The sequence below is a fragment of the Macrosteles quadrilineatus genome, unplaced genomic scaffold (assembly GCF_028750875.1).
Source record: "Macrosteles quadrilineatus isolate MER2022 unplaced genomic scaffold, UCM_ALF_1.0 Scaffold_6__1_contigs__length_79288215, whole genome shotgun sequence".
NCBI lineage: Eukaryota > Metazoa > Arthropoda > Insecta > Hemiptera > Cicadellidae > Macrosteles > Macrosteles quadrilineatus.
Window position 1 is genome coordinate 38045347 of NW_026542599.1, and position 26968 is coordinate 38072314.

The window sequence follows — 26968 nt, forward strand, 5'->3', positions numbered from 1 at the left end:
TTACTTTCACGGTCATCTGAGTGCAAAATTCCCTCAATTTCAGTAACTGCTTCAAACGAGACAATTAATGGCAGCATTCAGCTTACACCACGGAAAAAATTGTGCAAATGTTTAAGACCACTTCCGAACTCCCTCCACCCATTGCGCACCTTTTTTACACCCAAACATTTTACTATTTATGTTCATCCTCTGGCAATGGACTTCAGGGTTGATGACTGAGACCACAGAAATATAATCACAGAATGTGATTCATGCTAGGCAGGGGTGGCAAGTTTTTGTTATCATGTTTACAAATACTATGACGAGACTCCTACTATAGGGGTGGAAACTGGTGGATGAAGTAGTGATGAAGGAACATGCCGTTAATCTGACATTGAACTAGCTATCTTGGCTACGACTGGACAACTCTCATACAATGTAAATGTGTGTATTGATCATGTCCAGGTGATATTTACCTTTCGCCCCTTCGGCCCCCAGCTAACCCTGACCCTGGGGCGAGGCTCCGGTCAGTTCTGCAGAGATTGCTCCAGTGTTTGCAGCTTTTCCACGACCTGCAACAACCAGAGGAATATTCATCAGTATGAAGATGTCAACCAGAAGAGAATTGGTTGGCTAAACCCAGCAATGTCTCCTCCACATCCACATCCACAGACTTGTATTCAGGCTGCTTACTTGAACAATATTCCTAGTTTACCCTATATCTGTGGCCCACCATCACCCTCCTACCCTCATTCAGCACTGAACCACTACGATCATAATTCTTTGTCCATCCTCTTTTCCTTTTTAGCGAATTTCCCATATAGGGAATAAGCTATTACCGTAGTACTCATGGTAAGACCTGGACCCGGAACCGATTTTTTTTTTCGTTTTGAGGTCCCTAGAGGCCAAAAACACCATCCGTTCAAATTCATATATATATATATATTTATATATATATATATATATATATTTATATATATATGTGTCCGTTAGCGCGATAACTCGAGCAAAAATGATCCGATTTTGATGAAATTTGGTACAAACGTGTAAACCTACGTTTGTTCGAACGAGTTCGCGAACCAGCATGATCGGACCATGGGAACAGGGGTTTATGGGGGCTTTTATGGGGTAAAAATGGGTTTTCCCTATTTTTGACCCAAAAAACATAAAATTTTGAAATTTCTTTCCAAACTATTTTGTAGAGCTTAAAAAAACAAATAATTTAGTATATTGAAGCGTTATAATGCGCCTAATGGTTACGGAGAAAATTCCAAAAAAATTGTTAATTTAAAATTCCCATGTTATTCTTATGGAGAATAAGTAAACCGTTGTAGTGTGCTTGTTTATTAACATATTTTGCCCAAATTTGGAAAATGTTTTTATTTCTTACCAACTATTAACATTTTAGGCCAACATAAAAAAAAATTTTACCCTCCCTGTTGCAGCAAACCTAAGTATGTGTTAAACTGATTCTATTTAAATAGGGAATAAATGTGATATTTTTAAGGAGACATTTTAGTCTAAATCCAATCAGGCAAATGGAAATTCGCTTAGTCTGCAGGTTTGCTGCGGCGGGGGTATTTTAGTTTAATCACTTCTTTTGATTTTCAAGGCTCAGAAAGGAAGCGCCACTGACCACAAAGATTATGACAGAATGAGTGGCCAAAGATGTGAGAATACCTGGAAAAGATGTTGACATGGAGGACAGAGGAGTCTGGAGGAAGATTTTGAGAGGGAAAAATCAACTCGGATTTAAGTGACCACTCGAGTAAATAACAAGATTTGTCTTCATATTTAAACTAAGGCCAATATAATAAAATCTCATGTTATTTATTTGTGTACCTGTGTAATGTAATTTGTTTTTTTAGGGACTGAAAAATAACTAAACTAGGGACTTGAAAGAGCACCTAACAAGATACTCGTTTTTCTGTATCACTTAATTGGTAAGCATTTTTTCAGTTTTTTAGCTATCAAAATATTAAATTTCACAAGGCCCGTATTCTTTTGTGTCTGTGTGGTTAGTGTTGTTTGTGTTGTGAGGGTGCTGTCAACCGTCATAAAAACCATTATTTTTGTTTGTTTTCCTCCCTCCAAACTTATTGAATAATTATATAAAACAAATATTTGGAGGCAACTTTTTAAAAATTAGCCTAAGCCTTTACCTCCAGCACGCAGCCCATGCTCCACGCCTGCGTAGGACAGCTACCCTTGCAGAAAGCTCCGTCACTATTGGTCAGTTCAGGCAGTCCTCGCCAGGTTGAGCTATGTATGTGACTGTAGTGACGAGACAGCAATGTGTGAGTATGTGAAACAGTCCTAGCCAGCAGCCCAGCGCCACCTTGGGCCTCAGCAAAGTGGAGACGTGCGCGCAGGAAAAACCCGACGGGCCATACCCACTCCTGAAACAAGAGGCGGCCAGTTACTGTGGCGTTCTGTGTTTGTGAGTATGGTCAAATAATCATACTAATACCATAGGAGTTTTTGTTAGAATAGCCGGCTTACCTGAATGGAAACAGTAAATTATGGCACAAGAAACACAAAGAGCTTTACATTATACACAAAAATTAAATATTAAAAATTAAATACTATTTATTAAAGTTAATTAATAATTAAAATTAAAAATTAAATTACAACAGTACATTACCATAATGTATTGAGAGATAGAAAGTATATTGAAAGTTTCGGCCCAATATACACTCTTGCAAACTAATTCAACACTTTGGCTATAAGAGTCTAATTCAGCATTCAAAAGTAAATAATACAAAGTATATTACCTAATCTTCCTGGATAGGCATCCACAGTCACTCATGGTAGATTCCTAGTCTTTGGGCAATGGCCGTGTCAAACTCGACAAAACACTTTTATTCACGTCTCATTTATAACAAGTGCCATCCTCAGGCCCTGATAAACACGTCAGTGCTACACAGGGGACGTACAAACACCATCCCTCCCAAATATAACCGGCAAACTCCACTTGATTTGTCATTTATGCAGAAGTCCCTGAGGATGGTACTCTGTATAGAGGTCGAAACATCAGTTAATAAATGTGTATTGTCAAATTAGACACAGTCATCGCCCCAAAGACCACTTAATACATCACAATGTTTGTTCCAGATAGTCTATCTACAATGTTTATTTGTGGTACTGACCGGCCCCTGGTGGTAGTTGAAGCCGTGTGCCACGGTAGCGTCGCTGCTTTGGTTGTCGTTGTCATAGTCGCCTCTGTATGCCCAGTCACTTGGGTCCAGAGTCTTCATGCCCAGAGGTCCCAGCAGGTGTTCCTCAGCTGTTTTAAGCGCTTGCCAGGCATTGGCTGGGGTGAACATCTCTGGCGCCTGTCAGGGAAACAAAATATTTGTCATAGCAACCCAGGAGACAAGTAGCTCTTCTTACCTCTGCTAATTCATAATCAGACAGAATTCAAAAGCTACCAAATTTATATTTCCATCGATAAAATATTTATTTATTTTTTTAAATATTATTTTTTTAACTAGTGTTGTACCTATTTCAACATTTTTAACTGAACTCACCACCACCATAGCTACAGGGAAGTTAGGCCTCAACTGGTAGTCAGTCCACGGTTGTGTGGCTCCGTAACAATCTTTGTATATTCCCCGTTGGTTGATCAGGTCGGGGCGTTCCTCGCCCTGAACGGGGGCGGAGTTTATCCAGAAGTGAGCTTCAAAGTTGTGTGCGATCCTAGCTTCCCACTCCTCATACCTCCACGTAGTCTGACTTCCTGCGGTAAGAATGGAGTGTTAGTTGGGTAATCTGTTTATAACTTTTAACTTAAACATTCTTGCTGGAAACACACTCACAGTTTCTCAGTTTTGTAGACTGAGAAATAAAAAAAGGTTAATGTACCTAGTTTTTTTTCAGCCCTATTAAAGTAGTTAGTAATTTTGCGTCATATAACCCGTTATCAAATCCAACAATCCAACATTATATTGAATATAGTCTACAATATATAACAATGACAGTCATCTTTCTCGTCTAATACACAATGACTCATAACTTCTAAAATAAAACAAAAGAAACATCTCTCCGTCAAAAAGCTAAGTCATTGAAGTTCAGCTTCACTCGTACAGACCAAACCAAGAGGCAATCGATAATTAAGCTATATTCATCATCTAAAACCAAGTACATCAGCAATATGACTGCTTGTCATTCCATATTGCTGATGATTAATTTAGAATGACAAAGATCAATTATCAAATTAATTTTCAATCGTACCTTTCCTGTTGGTTAGTAGGCAATCATTGATTATATGATTTTTAGTCTAAAACTACACAACCCAGCTACATGGTCAATTACCTGTCATTCCCCATTATTGATGATTGATTTAGAATTACAAAAATTAATCAAGAAAATTATCTTCATTCTTACCGTCCTTGTTGGTCCTAGTGACGCCGCTGTACGGGAAGTTGCCCAATCTGTTCTGCTGAGCCAGGAATCTCACCGCAGCCTTGCACAGGCCTACCAACTCGACAGCCGAGCCATCCCGAGGAGTTGCGGGTTTCCCTCGGTTGCCAGCAGTGTCGCTAGACCCCATCTTGTCCATCCATGTTCCGCAATTCCACTCGTTCCCGCCAAACACAAATCCTGTGATTTTAACAGTTTGATGATTACATGGAATCATTTTTTGTTTAAAAATAAATTGGAATAAACATTTAGTTAGTAATTATATTTTAAGCACAAGTCTATAATAAGAGTTGGCGGCATCTAAGTACCTAGTTTTGGTCACAGGTCTATGCATGGAATTTATTAAATAAAGTAAGTAAATAAAGTAAGCTGGTACAGTAGAAGAATGAACTGTACTGATATTAATGGTATCAAGAAGTGAACCCTCGACATCAATACCTTAGATTTGTAGTCCGTTTCAGTTACTGGCTGAGCCACAGATTCACCAACATAATACTTGTAAACATTTGGTGCTACTTAAATATTAACTGTGCTGTATTCATTTGTTCACTTTATATTCAGCTTAAATTCTTGCCTGTTTTAGGATGAACACCGATCTGAACATTGAACCCCTGGTGAGTCATATGAGCATCAATTTTTGTCCCTGCGTTGCGTTCTCTGTAGCAAAGACCTTGGAAGTGAACTTGCATCGCTTCTTGAATCACATCATGCAACGGTTGGTCCTAAAAGTACAACCAAGTCTATAAAATCATCAAGTGTTTTGCGGAATGGAGGGCAACAGTATTACCTTAAAAAAATTAGTAGAACTGATAAAAAAATTTTTGAGTTATGATTTCACCAAATCTCAAGGAAAGATTTAAATTTGACATATGTTTGGCTGGATTTGAGAATAAAATATTTTTGTTAGTTTCTTCGGGGCAGAAAATGTCATGCAATTGAAATAAGGATGTTCAATTAAAAAATTAAACACTGTAGACATTTATGTTTTGTTAATTGGTTATCATTTAAATTGATTTCAAGTTTTATTGGGACAAGAATATCACGATATTACCGAGAGATGTTTAAGAGATTCTGGTAAAACCAATTTTTTAAATCAACTTTAATTTTTTGAATTGATTCCAAAATATTCTCAATTGACAACTGTGATCTCTTCTGTGATATAGGCTAAGTTTTACATGTATGTTACATAAGGTCTACTGTGATAATGTTCATGACTGTTACATTTTTTAGTTTATAGTTTTCTTTGACAACGTCTATTGCACAACTGTGTCTAATGACAATAAAGGATTCTTATTCTTATTCTTAAAGTAAACAATAGTGAGAATTGACTTTCACAACAGATCATAATGTACTTTACATGGTTTTTAAAGATATTCGAAGTTCGTGCTTTTTTAACATCTCCAGACAGAAGCACACAACTAATTATGACGTTTAAGGTTTTGTTAATATTACGAGCATCTATCAAAGACATTCAAAGCCTAAAACTTTTAAGGCCAATAAATTAAGAACCTGTCACAAAAGTTGTTTAACTATCGTAAAAAATAAAATGAAGAATGAAAACTCATTGTTGTTTAAGGAAAAGGTTGTTGAAGATCAATTAGTTTCAAGATAACACTTTTTTTTATTCGTGTAGTAATTAAGAAAAAACAAAAAAAAACTAAAAGGTTATGTAGCAGAGTGTTTAAAGAGTATCACCTAATATTAAAGTTGCTTTGATTAAACTGACATATAATATCAAAGTGTTTTTTTTTTCTTTTAATTTGGATTCAAAAATATACTGGCCACCGTACTGTGTAAAACTGACAAAAACTCACAACATAAGTAGGCTCAGAGTCGTCGCTGGGGAAGATTCTGTTAACTACATCCTTCAAGATGGCTGCTCCGTTAGGGGCGGAGTTTACGTAACACTGTATACTATACAGCCACCACCACACAGCGTCTCGGCAGTTGTAACGAGGATTTGCGCCTCCGTCCAGCAGATTGGGGATCAATCCGTGACGTAAACATCCGCCATACGACAGTATAATAAACCTGGTAAAGGATTTATGTGGATAAGTTTCTTGCCACTGTTTACATTTTCCAAATCCTATTTGTTCATAGTAAAAATAGCATGAAGAGTCAAAAGTCAGTTCCATCAAACGTCACCAACATCAACCACACATTAAAACACAGATTTACAAAAGAATCAGAAGTTTACTTGCACTATTCTAAGCCAAAACTAACTGTGAAATGCATGGAATATTCATTGACCCTCTATCTGTTTTACTGTATGTTGTCGTTGACTTTAGGATAATAAATTGGACACTTCACTAATTTAGCTGTAGATTTATTTTTGTGTAATAATGTTGTGCTGGCTTGTAGCTGATTTTTCATTCGAATAAAAAATAGTGAATGAGCCAATTACTGAGTGTGCTAATGTCAAAACTAAATTTTTGCCTTAGATTTTGATGTTAAACAGACATAAAAAGATGCTTTGGTTTACTTATAAGTTTGACTCAGTTAATAGTTGGCTTAATCAACAGAAATGATTACTTGGCATATCAGTGTATTTTGGTGGTGGCTTAGTTTAACTACAACAATTTTTATTTTGAAATTGGTCACAATTGGGGGTGTCTACTACCATCCATAGTCAAAGATATTATTTTGTATTATTTACTCATTGTTCTATCTTACTAACTAACCTAGCTTCGTCGTATCTGCCAGTGAGTAGGAACAGTCCTGGCAAAGCAATGAAAGTATCTCGGCCCCAGTTGCGCATGTAGCCAGATGAAAAATGTGGCAGACCTAAACAAAAAATAATATCAATTAGAGGCAAATGTTTGTTTGCAATTTGTTGGCCTACGTTGGACCACTTCAGTAATTTTAATGGGAAGAGCTTTTTTCAGTTTTTGAGAGACCAATATGCTTTGACAGAGAAATGTTATCATTCAAATGACCAGAATATTTTTCCACTTTTATATTAGGAAGTTAAAATAGTTTTAAAATGCCAGAGGGCTTATGTTTTACTTTGGGAATTGAGGGGACATGATTATCTTTTTAACAAATTTTAACTGTGTGGTAAAAACTGAAGGAATTGTTGTTTTTGAGTCAGAAACAAATAGGAGGAGAGGAGATTTAGATATAAAGATAATAATAAACAAAATAGTGTGCTTATATATAAGACACTGGAATATTATTAGAGGGATTATTGTCGACATTAACCATCATGTAGTCACAGACTTGCCACCACTAAGAATGAACTTTAAGAAAACAAAAGTCACTTAAATGTTATTCTCAAAGGTGAATCTTTTACTTTTAATACTTATAAAAAAAATAGTTTAAATACGGATATAACACATGTGACAAAAATAACAAATTATTTTATCACACATCAGGGTGTCTACCAACCGGGAAATCCGGGAAAACCGGGAATTGTACTTAAATTTTTACTGGCCATGAAATGTACGGGAATTGTCCTTAAATGCCAGACTATGTCCTTAAATTTTTAATGGGCCATAATTTTATTGATCGCTAGTTGGTTAGGAGCACATAAAAGGTTTATCAGATGTTTGTTTACATTTTAATAATTTATTACTAGAGTAATTATGCAATAAAAATCCCATTAGCAATCTCAAACCCATTAATATTTTATCACGAAAATCAAGTGTCAAGTCAAGTACTTCCAAGAACTGTTGACTCAGCAGCTAGCTCATAAAAGTTGTATTACTTTTATTCCTTTACAACTTATTTTTTTATTACTAGAGGGTAATTATTATTAGATCCCAAACCTATTTTATCGTGAAAATAATAGCTTTATAATGGCTGTTAAATTTCACTTCTTACTTGTACTTTCGGCTTGAAGATTCAATTTGCCGCGGCCAGTGCCTAGTGCCATAAAACTGTTTATGGTTTCATATTAAACATGTAAATAATCTACAGTCTTATTTTGTAAGTTAACCCCTTTTTTATGGACATTTTATCTTACAATTGACAAAACCACAAGCATTGTTGTTTGCAATGTTTTATCACTCTGTAGGTCTGCTTGGTTTCAAATTATGTCATTGCATTTTCTGTATCTTTGTCTTATATTGTTGGCTATTCAGGTTTCAATGTTTTTTGTGTCCCATATATTTATTTATTGAGTTGTATGCTTTAAGCAATCTAAATCTTATGAACTAGAATGATGATAGTGACTTTGCTGCTTTTATAACCTCATTGTTTGTTACCAAGTTTATATAGGCCCTCCTAAATAATTAGGTCTAGGCCTGGGTATTTTGATTCTTGAAAGAGCTGTAAAATATATTAAGAAAATGTAATTGAGCCTAAGATAAACAACTAATGATTGCTATGTGTCGATATTAACTTTGCAAATGAAAATACAATAAACTGTGCTTATTGCTTATTGGTAGCTGCTTACCATACCTTGATTTTGTACTAAGAATTGAGTAACAATATGCATTAAAGATTTATTTTTCAAAAGTATTTGAGAACCTAACGTTGTGCCAGGGCGAATCATGCCAAATTAATCGGCCTGGATCGGATAAGCTATGTTATGAAGTTTATCACAGGAGACAATGATTGCGTTTCTCTGTTACACTATAAAAGCTTTACCTAAAGTAACTTATAGGTAGGCCTATGTTTGTTTACTTTCAATAAATTTCTATTTTGAAATTTTTAACTCTTAAGTTATCTATTATTATTTACTTTTCTCTCTGGTACAACTACAGTGAATAACAAGATTAATACAGTTTGACAAATCAGGAAAATTATTCGGTAGGCCTAATGACACCGACAAAGGTTACAGTAAAGTGTCCTTAAATGTACGGGAATTGTCCATGAATTTTTTATCCAGGATGTAGTAGACACCCTGACATTTTACAAACTAAAATTAAACTTACCAGCAGAAAGTGTGACGCAGGCCTGTTTGGTCTCTCCGCTAGACAGAGTACGAGTAGGAGGAGTAGGGGGGGCCAGATTGGTAGACAAGGGTGGTAGGGGAGCATCATCTTGAACCCCTCCACACTGTACACTGCCTAGGGCTAGAACCTTGGTGAACGCTGATCCTTCAGAGACAAACCTGGACAACAACATAACATGTACCATCTGTTTGGTCTCTCCGCTAGACAGAGTACAAGTCGGAGGAGTAGGGGGGGCCAGATTGGTAGACAAGGGTGGTAGGGGAGCATCATCTTGAACCCCTCCACACTGTACACTTCCCAGGGCTAGAACCTTGGTGAACGCTGATCCTTCAGAGACAAACCTTGACAACAACATAACATGTACCATCTGTTTGGTCTCTCCGCTAGACAGAGTACAAGTCGGAGGAGTAGGGGGGGCCAGATTGGTAGACAAGGGTGGTAGGGGAGCATCATCTTGAACCCCTCCACACTGTACACTTCCCAGGGCTAGAACCTTGGTGAACGCTGATCCTTCAGAGACAAACCTGGACAACAACATAACATGTACCATCTGTTTGGTCTCTCCGCTAGACAGAGTACAAGTCGGAGGAGTAGGGGGAGCCAGATTGGTAGACAAGGGTGGTAGGGGAGCATCATCTTGAACCCCTCCACACTGTACACTGCCTAGGGCTAGAACCTTGGTGAACGCTGATCCTTCAGAGACAAACCTGGACAACAACATAACATGTACCATCTGTTTGGTCTCTCCGCTAGACAGAGTACAAGTCGGAGGAGTAGGGGGGGCCAGATTGGTAGACAAGGGTGGTAGGGGAGCATCATCTTGAACCCCTCCACACTGTACACTTCCCAGGGCTAGAACCTTGGTGAACGCTGATCCTTCAGAGACAAACCTGGACAACAACATAACATGTACCATCTGTTTGGTCTCTCCGCTAGACAGAGTACAAGTCGGAGGAGTAGGGGGGGCCAGATTGGTAGACAAGGGTGGTAGGGGAGCATCATCTTGAACCCCTCCACACTGTACACTGCCTAGGGCTAGAACCTTGGTGAACGCTGATCCTTCAGAGACAAACCTGGACAACAACATAACATGTACCATCTGTTTGGTCTCTCCGCTAGACAGAGTACAAGTCGGAGGAGTAGGGGGGGCCAGATTGGTAGACAAGGGTGGTAGGGGAGCATCATCTTGAACCCCTCCACACTGTACACTTCCCAGGGCTAGAACCTTGGTGAACGCTGATCCTTCAGAGACAAACCTGGACAACAACATAACATGTACCATCTGTTTGGTCTCTCCGCTAGACAGAGTACAAGTCGGAGGAGTAGGGGGGGCCAGATTGGTAGACAAGGGTGGTAGGGGAGCATCATCTTGAACCCCTCCACACTGTACACTGCCTAGGGCTAGAACCTTGGTGAACGCTGATCCTTCAGAGACAAACCTGGACAACAACATAACATGTACCATCTGTTTGGTCTCTCCGCTAGACAGAGTACAAGTCGGAGGAGTAGGGGGGGCCAGATTGGTAGACAAGGGTGGTAGGGGAGCATCATCTTGAACCCCTCCACACTGTACACTTCCCAGGGCTAGAACCTTGGTGAACGCTGATCCTTCAGAGACAAACCTGGACAACAACATAACATGTACCATCTGTTTGGTCTCTCCGCTAGACAGAGTACGAGTCGGAGGAGTAGGGGGGGCCAGATTGGTAGACAAGGGTGGTAGGGGAGCATCATCTTGAACCCCTCCACACTGTACACTGCCTAGGGCTAGAACCTTGGTGAACGCTGATCCTTCAGAGACAAACCTGGACAACAACATAACATGTACCATCTGTTTGGTCTCTCCGCTAGACAGAGTACAAGTCGGAGGAGTAGGGGGGGCCAGATTGGTAGACAAGGGTGGTAGGGGAGCATCATCTTGAACCCCTCCACACTGTACACTGCCTAGGGCTAGAACCTTGGTGAACGCTGATCCTTCAGAGACAAACCTGGACAACAACATAACATGTACCATCTGTTTGGTCTCTCCGCTAGACAGAGTACAAGTCGGAGGAGTAGGGGGGGCCAGATTGGTAGACAAGGGTGGTAGGGGAGCATCATCTTGAACCCCTCCACACTGTACACTTCCCAGGGCTAGAACCTTGGTGAACGCTGATCCTTCAGAGACAAACCTGGACAACAACATAACATGTACCATCTGTTTGGTCTCTCCGCTAGACAGAGTGTGGGGAATTTATGTTAATTAGAAAGCAATGTGGACTGTATTATAGTAATTTTGAATTGGATACACTAACCTTTTGTTATTAAACTGATGCGTAGACTGGGGGCCCCCTTTGATGAATCCTGAAATGCTATAATGTTGATAAGTTCACTTTTTCACACTATATGATGTTAAAAAACACTTCAATTGTCTTTATAATAAGTTATAAGCCAGCGGTAAATATTTATGTTGGTAAAGAGGTTTATGGTATTTGAAAATGTAGGAGAAAAGGCATGTTAAGTCCTCATAGCAACAGGACTTGCCCAAGAGTGTGCCACTACTCTACTGAAGGAAGGAGTTGGTCATGTGATACATATCAGTGACCAATGAGAGAGCTAGTCTTGAAACCATTGGGGTTTGAAGATACTGATGCACTCTATGAGGAAAACATTTAACTATTTGAAATGGTATTTAAATGGAGATTGTGGTGAAATCAGTTACATATTATTAGAGTGCATTAAAATTAAAAATTAATATAAGAATACTTAGAACAAAACAGTATATATATTTGACATACCGGCCCCCTTGAACCGATCCGGTTCAACAGAAAAACAAGAACCATGCATGATTGAAATATGAGGAATAAAAATAAGGAAGGGGGTTGGTAGCCAGAGTTATGTTAGGTTAGTTTATAGGAAGGCGGGAAACCTTAACTGCAGGTCGTGTTAAGGTTTTTGTAGACGTCTTGATTTGAACGACTCTTACAGTGCCATCTTGACCAGGAGAGGCTGAGATGATTCGTCCAAGCAAGAGGTGGAGTATTGTCTTCATGAATGATTACTAAGTCTCCGATCTTGAGGTTTTCTTCTGGAGTAATCCACTTAGATCGTTCTTGGAGGGTCTGCAGATACTCTCTATGCCATCTGTTCCATATGTGTTGAGCAAATGCGTGCACAAGTTTCCACCGTTTCAGGCGATTTACAGAGATATCCGTGAGATAAGGATCTATTAGAGACGTCAGAGGTCCTCCTGTCAGGAAGTGTCCTGGAGTTAATGCTTCAAGGTCAGATGGGTCTGCAGAGAGTGGTGTAATAGGCCTTGAATTTAACATTGACTCAACACGAGCAATCAGTGTTAGAAACTCTTCATAGGTAAGGATTTGTGTACCTATGACTCTCTTCAAGTGGTATTTGGCACTTTTTATTGCCCGCTCCCACAAGCCTCCTTGGTGTGGAGCTCGAGGTGGTATGAAATGGAAAGTTATTTTGTTGTTCTGGGCAAACCGTTGTGTTTCAGGTTTTATCATTAGGTCTTGGAAGCATTTTTTAAGCGTTGATGCTGTTCCAATGAAATTGGTGGCACAATCTGAATATAAATCTGATATAGTGCCTCGTCTGGCAGTAAACCTAGTTAAGGAAGCAATGAATGCATCTGCTGAAAGATCTGTGACCATCTCCAAATGTACAGCCTTTGTGGCAAAGCATATAAATAAACAGAGATAGACTTTAATTGGCTGCAGTCGACGTAAGATGTGAACTTTTACTGTAAAAGGTCCAGCATAATCCATAGCGGAAACATTGAAACAACGAGTAGCCGTAACACGTCCAGCAGGTAAGTCGCCCATTAAAGGTGCTGTCATTTTAGGCTTAGCTTTGAAACATCGAATACATTTAAATATTCTGGAGCGTATAACACTTCTCTGAGACAATATCCAGTAGTTTTGCATTAACATTGCTTGAAGGAGTTGTGGTCCTGCATGTAGATATATTTTATGAAAGAAATCAATCAGCAGGTGGACTACAAAATGGTTCTTGGGAAGCAAAATGGGATGTTTTGCACTGTATTTAAGTGGTGAATTTTTCAGTCTTCCACCAACTCGTATGATTCCTTCTTCATCTAAGAAAGGTGCAAGCCGTTGTATTTGGGTAGAACATGTTTTCTTAGCTTGAAGCGATTTGATCTCATTTGCAAAGCATTCCTTTTGCACACACCAACATATGCGATTTGTTGCACTTTCAAATTCCTGTTTGGTTAAATGAGTGGTTATTTTTGCCTTTAGCTTTAGACATTTAATAAAACGAAGAACATAAGCCATAACGTTTACAAGTTTAGACCATGAGGAATATTTACTTAAAAAATGTAGTTTAGAGTCATCGGTTGATGTTATGAGGTTGAATGTCTCTGATTTCAGTTCATTAAGAGATTCTTCAGGATCTGGGGAAAGTTTAGTTTGTGGCCATGTAATTGAGTCCCATTTAAGCCACTTAGGTCCTGACCACCAGAGCTCATGATTCATTAAAGCGGATGGTGTTAGGCCACGAGAGGCGCAATCAGCAGGGTTCTCTGCTGAGGAAACGTGTCTCCATATGCATGAAGGAGTAAGCTGTTGTATCTGAGCTACTCTATTTGCTACAAATAGTTTTAGCTTGTAAGATGGGGTGTGGATCCATGACAGAGCAATCATAGAATCTGACCACGCATTGATAGCTGTAATATGGTACTGTTTATCAAACTTATTGATGCAATAGTGAAGCAACTTGGCAAGTAAATGAGCGCCGCATAGTTCAAGCCTAGGTATTGTAGTGCGTTTAAGCGGAGCTACCTTTGATTTTGCAATCAACAAATGAGTTGAAACATTGTGATCAGAATCTTCTAACCTTAAAAAGACACATGAAGCATAGCCTGATTCACTAGCGTCTGAAAAGCCGTGTAATTGTATATTACTGGCGTTTACCATGGGAAGGTAGCGAGGTATTTTTAGATTGTCAATTTCTGAGAGCTCACTGATAAATTGAGACCATTTCTCAGAAAGTGTCTCAGGAAGCTGAGTATCCCATTCTAACCCTAAACACCAAATGTGCTGCATTAATGCCTTTGCCCAAAAAACCAGCGGACAAATTAGCCCCATGGGGTCATAAATCTGAGCAATAAAAGAAAGAAGTGCTCTCTTTGTATGTACTCCTAAGGGTTTGGGTATAGCATAAGAAAATTTGTCTGTTTGTGGTATCCATTTTAAGCCAAGGACACTGTGACAAGGTTGATCAGTGCTTCGAAGCATGAGGGGAGTTTCACGATGATCCAGCGGAACATTTTCAAGAAGTTTTTCATTATTAGAAGACCATTTTCGTAGCTGAAATCCTCCTTTGAGTAGTAAATCGATAACATCTTGCTGTAAGTCAAGGGCTTCATTTAAAGTGTCACAACCTAACAAAGCGTCATCAACATAGATTTGATCTTGCAGAGCTTTGGCTGCTAGCGGATGGTTATCACCTTCATCAGCCATTAGCTGTTGGATAACACGATTGGCTAAATATGGACTTGAACTCATGCCATATGTAACCGTGGTTAACTGATACACTTTGATCGGATGAGAGGGCTCTTTTCTCCAGTAAATCAATTGAAATTTTCTATCATCTTCATGAATTAATATCTGCCTAAACATTTGTTTTATGTCACATGTGAAGACATATTTATGTTGTCGAAAGCGAAAAATTATATCAGTGGGATCGTTATGCAGTTTTGGGCCTTGGTGTTGTAAGCTGTTAAGCGAGATTCCAGTAGAAGTTGGGACCGAACTGTTAAAAACCACTCTTAGCTTGTCTCCTTTAAAAACACCATGATGAGGTAGGAAGAAGTGAGGTTCGTCTGAGGGCGGAATTGATTCACAAATTTCCATATGACCAGAAGCCTCATAATCTTGCATGAATTCAACATATTTCATCTTGAAGTCTGGTTGAGCAGCAAATTTATTTTCAAGTGAGTTAAACATACGTTTAGCTACAGGTGCTGAAAGACCCAATTTCTGAGGGGATTCCTTAAACGGTAAACGACAGATATATCTACCGGTATTGTCACGTGAGTGTGAGTTTAGGAAATGTTTTTCACACTCTGCATCAGTTGGCGAAATTTTCAAAGTTTGAGGCGGTTCTTCAATTGACCAGAATCGTTGAAGAGTAGCATGAAGATCTAAGTCGTTAGTTGAGAGAAGAGTGGATATTCCACTAAATTGAAGCGGTTGATTGGAGGGAGCAATAGGTGCGGCACCAAGCACAACAAAGCCAAAAATTGTTCTCATAATGAAGGGTAAATTTTCTCCCATACTTACAGGCGGCTCAAGTAAAGTTTGAGGGAATAGATCCGCTCCTATCAATAAATCAATGGGACCTGGCAAGTCAAAGGTTGGATCGGCTAGCATGTATTTTTTCAGTTGAGCTTTGATGAAGGGTGAGAGTTGAACTCGAGGCAGGTTACTTGTAATCTGATCAAGAATAAGAACAGGATGAGAAGTGGCCAAATTTGACCCACTGAGGGAAGAGATATTCAGATGTGTGAAACCTTTAGGCTTTATGTTAGCCACAGAAATTCCTTTGATATCAGGGACGCCAACAGCAGAGCGTTTTACATTTAATATATTTGCACAACTTTCTGAAATAAGTGTGGTTTGTGAGGCGCTATCCAAAACAGCACGCAAAACGAGACCGTTTCCTTTGTGAGTAGAAACTTTCACTAAAGCGGTTGCAAGCAATACAGTATTATTCTGAGTACGAGCCAAACCCATAAGAGTATTCGATTGATTGACATGATCAGGGGACTTAACATTACTTGTACAGGGATCAGTGTTTGCTTCATTCAATCTTGTTTGAGCCTGGTCAAAATGCAGGAGAGTATGATGTCGTTTTGAGCAAGTAAGACAAGTCTGTTTAGATTTACACATTTTAGGTTTGTGCATACCAAAACAGTTTACACATAAGTCTTTACTCTTAATGAAGTCAAACCTGTCTTTAGTATTAATGCCCCCAAATTTAGGACATTTGAATACTATGTGAGTAGTAGCGGAGCAATAAATACATTTAAGCATTCGATCTTTGTCGTTAGACGACAACAATACAACATTAGCCCTATTAGTTTTAGCCTTATTCGCAAAATTAGATTTGATTGGGTGGTTGCTCTTATTTTCATTTGGTGAAAATGTTTTGTTCGAAACAGAAGCTAACTCCGCAGCCTCCTCTTGTGTACATTTATTTTCCAAGAAATGAATTAATTCATTGATAGTAGGGACCTTTTTTGAGTCATTACGTGAGTGTTCAAACTTAGTGCGGAGAGCAGAATCAAATTTACGCAAAATATGCGTTGTCAAAAGCAAACTTTCATTAGCAATATCATGACCAAGAGTTTTTAAGGCCTGGTAGTTTTCATTGTAAACTGAGAGAAATTTCCGCATGTTTGACAGTAGGCCTAGTAAGTTGAGGTAAATCTAAGATATTGTTAGTATGAAGAGTGATTAGCAACCTTGTATTGTGGTATCTATCTATCAGAGATTGCCATGCTATAGCATAGTTCGCAGCGTTAAGAGGCAAAGATTTCACCAAACTCAATGGCTCATCTGAAAGACAGGATAGCAAATATGTAAATTTTTCTATGTTACTGAGTGACTCATTAGTATGAACTGCATTTTCAAATATGCTATGAAATGACATCCACTGGTCTGGTTGACCAGAGAATTTACCTAAATCCAATGAAGGCAATTTTATTGTCGGAAGTACAGCCACAGCTTGTGCTGTTGAACTAGCGGTGGACTGATTCAATTGCTCAGATACTGCAGGTGTAGGTATCAATGTGCTACATAAGCTACTAATATTTATGTACAGGTCAGATATTTTATCTTGAAGTTCGGTTACCTTTTCATCTACGATGTCTTCAGGTAGGGGAGTTGTAGAGAACAACTTATTAACAATTTTTTCAAATTCTGCATGTTTTTGAGAAGCTGCAGTTGAAAGTAACTTTATTCTATTTATTTGTTGATCATTTAAAGATTCAAGGGCTTGAACAGTACTTAATGTTGTAACTTGCTTGTCGATACTACTAAGTCTTTGTTCAATAAGTTGACTTTGCTTGACAAAAGATAAAAATCTCATTTTGGAATAGAATAGTCAAACACACAATAAAACTCAAAAGGTCTGTATAAACTCCACCTTGGAATTTATAAATTAAAGTTATTTCTTCACTAGAAATTTCAATAACTTATTTTGCAAAGTATTTGCAATATAAAATCACACTAAATTATTTACATTTTAATTTTCTTTCCAGAAGTTCCAGAAGTATCATTTAATACAATAATGATCAATCGACAATATTACTGTACAAAGCAATCAGCTGTTTTCGTGATAGATGAGAATCAATAACATTTGTAGATAATCAGAACAAGGAAAGGAAGGATAATTATTTCTGGCTACACAATGAATATCCTGGAATGCAAACAGAATACTGAGAGGGGAAGGGGGGTATGTCTGCTAGAGATAAGGCCCATGAAATGGCTGATATATAATCATGAATATTTAAAATTGGACATGAAACTAGACTTTCACTTTTGTGCATGTTTGGAAATGAAATATGAAAAATCATCAAACTTAAATATGTTTGATTTTGAAAATATATAGTACAATGTCCTATGATTTAAAAAAATCAATAAAACAACACTGGCTTATTTAATAAATGTTCACAAATTATAAAAATGTGTTTGTGATAAAATAAAAAATGTATTTCACAATGAAATTAAATCTTAACAATTCTTTAAATATTTCCAACGCACTGAGTTTATCCGTCCGGCTCGAAGTACCAAAAATGTGGGGAATTTATGTTAATTAGAAAGCAATGTGGACTGTATTATAGTAATTTTGAATTGGATACACTAACCTTTTGTTATTAAACTGATGCGTAGACTGGGGGCCCCCTTTGATGAATCCTGAAATGCTATAATGTTGATAAGTTCACTTTTTCACACTATATGATGTTAAAAAACACTTCAATTGTCTTTATAATAAGTTATAAGCCAGCGGTAAATATTTATGTTGGTAAAGAGGTTTATGGTATTTGAAAATGTAGGAGAAAAGGCATGTTAAGTCCTCATAGCAACAGGACTTGCCCAAGAGTGTGCCACTACTCTACTGAAGGAAGGAGTTGGTCATGTGATACATATCAGTGACCAATGAGAGAGCTAGTCTTGAAACCATTGGGGTTTGAAGATACTGATGCACTCTATGAGGAAAACATTTAACTATTTGAAATGGTATTTAAATGGAGATTGTGGTGAAATCAGTTACATATTATTAGAGTGCATTAAAATTAAAAATTAATATAAGAATACTTAGAACAAAACAGTATATATATTTGACACAGAGTACAAGTCGGAGGAGTAGGGGGGGCCAGATTGGTAGACAAGGGTGGTAGGGGAGCATCATCTTGAACCCCTCCACACTGTACACTTCCCAGGGCTAGAACCTTGGTGAACGCTGATCCTTCAGAGACAAACCTGGACAACAACATAACATGTACCATCTGTTTGGTCTCTCCGCTAGACAGAGTACGAGTCGGAGGAGTAGGGGGGGCCAGATTGGTAGACAAGGGTGGTAGGGGAGCATCATCTTGAACCCCTCCACACTGTACACTTCCCAGGGCTAGAACCTTGGTGAACGCTGATCCTTCAGAGACAAACCTGGACAACAACATAACATGTACCATCTATTTGGTCTCTCTGCTAGACAGGGTATAGTCGGAGGAGTAGAAGGGGCCAGATTGGTAGACAAGGGTGGTAGGGGAGCATCATCTTGAACCCCTCCACACTGTACACTTCCCAGGGCTAGAACCTTGGTGAACGCTGATCCTTCAGAGACAAACCTGGACAACAACATAACATGTACCATCTGTTTGGTCTCTCCGCTAGACAGAGTACAAGTCGGAGGAGTAGGGGGGGCCAGATTGGTAGACAAGGGTGGTAGGGGAGCATCATCTTGAACCCCTCCACACTGTACACTTCCCAGGGCTAGAACCTTGGTGAACGCTGATCCTTCAGAGACAAACCTGGACAACAACATAACATGTACCATCTATTTGGTCTCTCTGCTAGACAGAGTACGAGTCGGAGGAGTAGGGGGGGCCAGATTGGTAGACAAGGGTGGTAGGGGAGCATCATCTTGAACACCTCCACACTGTACACTTCCCAGGGCTAGAACCTTGGTGAACGCTGATCCTTCAGAGACAAACCTGGACAACAACATAACATGTACCATCTATTTGGTCTCTCTGCTAGACAGAGTACGAGTCGGAGGACTAGGGGGGGCCAGATTGGTAGACAAGGGTGGTAGGGGAGCATCATCTTGAACCCCTCCACACTGTACACTTCCCAGGGCTAGAACCTTGGTGAACGCTGATCCTTCAGAGACAAACCTTGACAACAACATAACATGTACCATCTATTTGGTCTCTCCGCTAGACAGGGTACAAGTAGGGGGGGGGGGGGTTAGATTGGCGAACACTGTTCCTTATTTCCCGTGTAATGAAGCGCTTTTACACCAGTCAAATGGCCCTGGCTGGGTGGAAAAGCGTCTCAGGTAAGTGACTGGGCCATCCCCGGTTGCCGGAGAGACGCTAGAGTGAACCATCGATCTCTATTACTACAACTTGATCGCTCGCTATGTGCTGTGTTTTCGGTTTGGCCGCTCGGCGCTCCCCCCAACACCTAACGTCGGAGCTGTCTCTCCCTTATTCATTACGTCTTATGGCATTTCCGTGTTTGCACTCACAAAAGACGCTATATCTCTGTTCATAGTTGCTCGATCTTCAATTTATTTACACAGTTATCAAATCTGCATGAAACTGCGGAGATTATGGAATTTATATCAAAATAATTCTAATAATACTTAAATCTATTAAATACGGTTTGTTGCTGCCACTTTTTAATTATAAAGCTATTATTTTTGCTAATGATTAATGAATTTAATTTAGCATACACTTATTGCTGTAAGAGTATGAAGTTATACAAATGGGTTATTCAATTTTAACAGGTAGGCCTATCTATTATTTTAGTAATAAAATATGCTTCATACAGCTAACTTTTAACCAAAGTCATACATTTGTTCGGTTGGAGTACCAAATGAAACAAGCACCAAAAGACTTAGAATAGGTCAAAAGGTCAAAACAAACAGCAATACACAAATGAAATGAAGAGTGTTGCACCCAAATTAAACCATCCAAACAACAATGGGTTTGATATAAAAGCTGAGGGCTATAATACTGTAGATGGAAAAGAAAAGTACCATAAGAATAATAAGTTGTGATTAAACTATTAAAAAAATATCAGAATAATTTTGTCAGAGAATGTAGAGAGGTAAAAATGTTGTTTGTGTATATAAGCTCCTGGACTCTAATTTGCTCGGGTAAACTAGCTGGTTCAACTAAAGTATATTCATTAAAAAGACAATTAAATAGTCACATGATCACCTTAAAATATAATTTAAACAAACAAATAATTTACACAGTACTTACTTTGACATGAGAGATTCAGCTTTCTTGACAACAGCATTGTAAGCTTGAGTGATGACGAGATCAAAATACGCAGGCCTTAGGAAGTGTGGAATGTCCTCTAGAGGTGCCAACCTACGAAAAGATAAAAGTTGATCACTAGTATAATGTTATAAGCTTTAAAAAAATATAACTAGTGATTTTGAAAAAACGTAATGTTAACTTTTTTCTAAAACAAGGGAATGATGGTAATTTTGATATTTCCATATATACTCTGCATAAATTTCCTCTTGTACTTTTACAGCATGTTTACATCAAGTTCCCATGGACTAAGCCTAAAAGATAAGGAGCAAACAAGCTTAAAAATGTTTGGTCAAATATTAGTTTTTTTTCATTGGATTAGGTATCAAATAAAAAATTAAAGTGTATGGTTATTTAATGATTCTGACAAACAATGTGAGACTTATAGGGCTTGAAAGTGGTAATTTTGACAAATGTTGGAGCAAAGAAAAGGGCCTAAACCACAGGCCCGACAAAAGTGTACATTTACAATAATTTTCCTAGTAAACTATCACAAGCTTAAGTAAACTGTTGTAATTGAATTTCAAAATTCGTAATAAACTTATCACTTTCAAATAAAACTAACATAACTAGACATCATTTTGTTTATAACAAATTGTATGAGCGTAACATTGTTTTACTTATTGCAATTTTTTCGTAGATAATATCTTATTTCTTTCTTACCCCTGTATTTGTACCTTTTTTTTTGAAAATTGTCTTCTGTGGCCGAATAGGCCAGCCCACACTACACCGCTAATGTGACAACTTGGGGACCTAATTATTAGAGTTCCCTTGCACCCAATAAGCTATGAAGCCATAAAATTAAGATTTTTATATTTTGAGAAATCTTAGCTAGTCTAAATAAACTTGTATCTTTGTTTGTTGTTATTTTTTAAAATTTATTTAACTGAACATACCTCTGTTGTAGAAACTCTCCCAGCTGTTTAGTGCCCGGGTCACGTACAAGTCTTGTGACTGTGTAGTCACGTAGCCACAGTCCGTCACGTATATTGGCACACAGCGGATGACCAAGATCATTCTTTGGAGTTATCTCATCCAAAAGAGAAACGGTTCCTGTAAACGTCATCAGGTAATTGTGTATCTATCACCTGCATTTCTTTACTATGATAGAGGTATTGTGTTAGAAGAGAAAATCAAATGCGGAAGTGAAAGCACAATTTGAGAATATTTACTATAGATATTCATACATTTCTCTTGCAGATTGATCATGTTAGTAATTTTTATTAATTTAAAACTTTATTTTTATCAAGAGACAACTAACAATAAAAAATAACTTAAAGAATAAAATCTGGGCAAAATAAAAAAAAAGAAACAAGTAGGCCTAATCACTTATTTCTGTTTCTTTGACCTTGCTCAGATTTGACTTTTGAAGTTATTTATTATTGTTACTTGTCTCTTTGTTCTTGATGTTCTTTTGTTCACTGACCACATTCTTTTAATTTCATCACACTAGTGGCATATTCAAAGTACATTAAGTATTAAAAACTACTTGCTACTATATACATGTGTTTGTGAAACACTATTGTTTTTTCACATCACAAACACTAACTTCACAGCTGTGAGACAAAACAGCAGTGGGTGTCTGTCAAGTGTTCGGTTGAGGGAGGTTCACCTCCATCACCAGTATAGGATTAGGTACATAACTTTGCATGTCATTTACTTGAATCATTGTACATATTGGCATTGCCGTTGAAATAAATAATTACTGGTCAGGGCAATGGACATTACAAGTTCTTAAAACTGGGTAACAGTGTAAATTTTTGTTGTTGTCGTATACAAAATAATATATGGTATTGTATGGAGGAATTATAGATAATTTTTCAGTATTTTCCATAGATATTGATTTTTTTAGCACAAAAAACCAAAATTTTCTTTTGGCAAAATATACTGTAGGCCTATATCATCCTAATTTAATTAATTAGGGATTAACCAATCAACTGACCTTGTAGTCCGCAGTAGACAAGTTTGCCGAACCCTGGTATCTCATAGGCTGCGTCTTCTCTCTCACACTTGTACAACACTCGGTTTATGTCAGCCAATGTAAGACTGGCCACTACGTGTTGCATGTCTGGTACTAAGGACAGCTTTTGTAGTGCAGGTCTCACATTCGGCTGTGGCACAACCCTGAGAAAACAACCCCACAGTAAGATTGGTGTCCAATACGATTGTCAGATAGTGGTAGTTCAGTTGTTAGATGGTGGTAATTTAGTAGTGTGATGGAGGAGATTTAGTGGTCTGATGGTCGAAACATAGTTGTGTTATGGTGGTGGGTTATTGGTGTTATGCTGTTGGTATAGTGATGTTATAGTTATATGGTGTGGTGGTGTATTTGTGTCTATAATAACCTTGAAAACATTAACTTATGAATCCTGTTATGTCACATCTTTAAGCGAATATCCCAAATAGAGAATAAGGTAAATTAACGTACGTTTCATGGTGAGACTTGGACCCAGGACCAATTAACTTTTTTGTTTCGAGGTCCCCTGAGGCCAAAAACATCATCTGTTCAAATTCATAAATGTGTCCTTCAAGGTGATAACTCGATGAAAAATTATCAGATTTTTGAGGAAATTCAGCAATTAATAAAGATCAATGAGGGGATAGTGGAAAATTATGTGTTGAGATAAGAGATAGATTGATAGAACAAGAGCTGGAAACTTAAGGGAAAATTATTTGGAACTTATTGTAAGGCAAGATCAATTGAATACTTTAGTGTTTTGACACTAATGTATTTATTTCTTGAAGAAATTACTAATAAAGATTTTTGTTCAAATCTAAGGCTTACCTCACAATCCAATTTATTTTGGAAGCCTTGTATTTTAACAATGTTCGATAACGAAAGGCTGTATCTCCAAATAAGGATTTTTGTCTATTAAGTGAAAGATGTGGAGTTGTATTAAACGAGTAGCATAAAAGAGATTTACAGCACCCAGTAGACTGATGTTTGGTTTATTCTGAAATCTAAAAGGCAAATATAAGTTAACTTACTTGATTGCCACTATACAGCCGGGCTTGAACCTTGCGGTAAAGTTGAGCCGAGTCCCACCATCACTAGTAGGAGTCAGTTCCACCATGGCAACCTCGTTAGGCTTCATGTTCTCTCTGATGTTGAGTACATACTCTGTCAATCCGTTGATCTTCTTCAGGTCTTTCTCAAACTGTGTCGGTCTGCTGTACTTGTCCGTAGACCTAATCAGGAAGAGATTTAAACGCTTAGATACCATGGTGAGTATTTTTTCAAAGTTGAATGTCCCTTTTTAAAACTATTCCTTACCAGAAAACACTCATCACTCATTATTTCGTTGTAGTGTAGGCCTAATGTTTGCTGAAACAGGTCACTTTAATTTTTTTTCTTATTTAACACGTTCACTGCTAATGACGCACTTGTGCTGTAGAGTTTTGTGTTTTGTTGAGGAGAGAGGCCAAAAACACCATTCGTTTAAATTTATATATATATATATATACATCCGTGAACGCGATGAACTTGAGTAATTTTTGTCCGATTTTGATGAAATTTGGTTTAAAGGTGTAAAGCGGGATAAACTTGAATGAGTTTGCGAACCAGCATGATCGGACTGTGGGAACGGGGCTTTACGGGAGGTTTTATGGGGTAAAAATTGGTTTTTCTCACTTTTGACCCTCAAAACACAAAATTTCCCAATTTCTCTTTAGACCTTTTTAAAGAGCTTAAAAAAACAATTAATTTAGTATATAAAAGTATTTTATAACAGGTTACGTACCTTGACGTCCACAATTCCTTAGTCGGTATTCGTTGACTATAGTTTCGACTACTGCGTAGTCATTATCAAAACGGAACGTTAAAATATTACATTCGTTGAATGTCGTCAAATCTTAATACATCGAACACAAACATAACACGAACACGGTAGACATTTAACATAATTGGCCGGCCGGCACACGTCACTGAACTGGTCGAAAACGACTGACTATTGAAAAGTATTTTTGTTCGGTAAATAGTAACGGAGAAAATTTAAAAAATTGTAAATTTAAAATTCCCATGTTATTCTTATGGAGAATATTGTAAAATGTTGTAGTTTGCTTGTTTATGGAGATATTTTGTATTTTGATCAAATTTATTTATTTTGTACTAAGCTATCAATATTTTACAAAAAAACACACTTTATTAGTTTCCTTGTAGCAGCAAACCTAGGTACTCGTTAAACCTAATGTTATTAAAATATATTTAATTGAAAATCAATTAAGACAAATGGAAATTCGCTTAGTCGGCAGGTTTGCTGCAGCGGGGGTATTTTTTTACTGAATTAGTTATTTTAGATACTTTCTCAAATGGGGGCAAAATTCCTGATCACAAAACATCTTGAAACACTACAGTACGGTCCACGAGAGTCTGCAGTTAAGGGAGGAGCCGATTTACCACGTGACTTCGAAGGAGCCAATGAGGACAGTGTGGTGTTGCAAAATCTAATAATACCAGCTGATTTGAAAATACTGTTTAGTATATTTTTATTAGTGTAAAAAATTAGGGAACGGGCGATGTTGCAACGTTGCGCTAGTCCAGTCTTGCTATTGGCTGCCGTTAACTGCAGACTCTTGTGGCCCCTAGTATAGTTTTTAATTGTGATAAAAAATTTCCTTAATAATCCCTTTAATAATATGAAAAATATGCTTGCATTGCCTCTAAATTAATTCAAATCCTCCCCACAAAACAGATAAATATCTCACATTACTACAACATATGTATAGTATTTCCAATCCACCAATGTAAAACAATTTGAACAACTTACTTGTGGGACAAAGACGCCTCCAGGATGACCGAGTCAACGTTGCCAGACACAGTGACCCCTCGCCCCTCGGCAGTCTTGTCTGCTGGAGGATGGGAGAAGGCCGTGAAGGCGACCAGTACGACAGTCTCACGGGTCGCAGGGCAGTGTCGAGTCACACACACCACGTCCTCGGTCACCTGGTCTACGAACACCTGCGGCCGACGATGTGATTATAAGAGCCGTGCCAGGTAGAAGGTGGTAGTACTGTATGGGAGGTGAATACAGATTGGAGGTAAAGGGTAGTGATGGGTTTCTTAGTACCTTGGGATTTCACTTTGGTAGGCATTGACAAACATGAATCACACGGTCCCTTGCCAAAGTTTTCAAAATTTGATCTGGACGGATGTTCAACGTTATTGATAATATGCCTGGAGATATGAGATAATTTCCCTGTTAGGTCTGACATGGATATGTCACTCTCCTCTTCCACTCTGTCTCCCCCTCCTAATTCCTTAACAACGTCCCTCACTTCACACAGGTTCATAAAACTACCCTTGTCAAATATTTGTATGAATGTGGGGTATTCATTCCTACGGCCTTTAAAGACATTAAATAATTTTATATCAGCTTGCATGTAAATTTTTCAAACTAATACCACATGTGTATTCTATATTGCTAGTGTGATTTACTAGCTAATAGGGCAGGTTCCTAATATCTTTCAATTTAAACTGTTGGTGTATTCAGTGGGTATTAATGCCAATTAAATTTATTAAGGAGTTTTTTTTGTTTCATTATAAGGGATGCGATCAGCTGGCTAATCTCAGTGTCTTGAGGATTTTAGGTACATAAATACCCCCGCCGCAGCAAACCTGCAGACTAAGCGAATTTCAACTTGTCTGATTATATATTTACTAAAATACTTCCATAAATAAGACATATTTATTCCCAATTTAAATAACATTAGATATAACGAGTGCTTAGGTTTGCTGCTGCCGGGAAGGTAAACAGTTTTTTTTAACCAAACAACAATAGTATAGGATGAAATAAATAAGTTTGCCAAATTTGATCAAAATATATCCATAAACAAGTAAACGACAACAGTTTTCATTTTTTCCATAAGAATAACATGGGAATTTTAAATTTGCATTTTTTTGAATTTTCTCCGTGACCGTTTGGTATACAACAATGCTTCAATATACTAAATTATTTATTTTTTTAAGCTCTACAAAATGGTTGGGAAAGAAATTCTAAAATTTTATGTTTTTAGGGTCAAAAATGGGAAAACCCCATTTTTACCCAATAAGACCCCCCATAAACCCCTGTTCCCATGGTCCGATTATGCTGGA

At 37.9% G+C, this 26968-nt stretch overlaps 1 protein-coding gene across 1 annotated transcript in view; it reads right to left on the minus strand.

The window, feature by feature from the left end:
* LOC128997040 (glycogen debranching enzyme) overlaps positions 1-26968 on the minus strand; it is a 61514-nt gene that overhangs the window by 2583 nt on the left and 31963 nt on the right. The window contains exons 16-29 of the mRNA XM_054422620.1: positions 25644-25834; positions 23866-24066; positions 22820-23001; positions 21774-21930; positions 20821-20931; positions 9279-9457; positions 7083-7185; positions 6216-6432; positions 4976-5123; positions 4366-4581; positions 3510-3718; positions 3129-3314; positions 2142-2378; positions 456-551 (exon numbers count right to left, since the gene is read on the minus strand). Of these exons, the coding sequence (XP_054278595.1) occupies positions 507-551; positions 2142-2378; positions 3129-3314; positions 3510-3718; positions 4366-4581; positions 4976-5123; positions 6216-6432; positions 7083-7185; positions 9279-9457; positions 20821-20931; positions 21774-21930; positions 22820-23001; positions 23866-24066; positions 25644-25834 (2382 nt within the window). The 3' untranslated portion in view covers positions 456-506. The remainder of the gene's footprint in view (positions 1-455; positions 552-2141; positions 2379-3128; positions 3315-3509; positions 3719-4365; positions 4582-4975; positions 5124-6215; positions 6433-7082; positions 7186-9278; positions 9458-20820; positions 20932-21773; positions 21931-22819; positions 23002-23865; positions 24067-25643; positions 25835-26968) is intronic.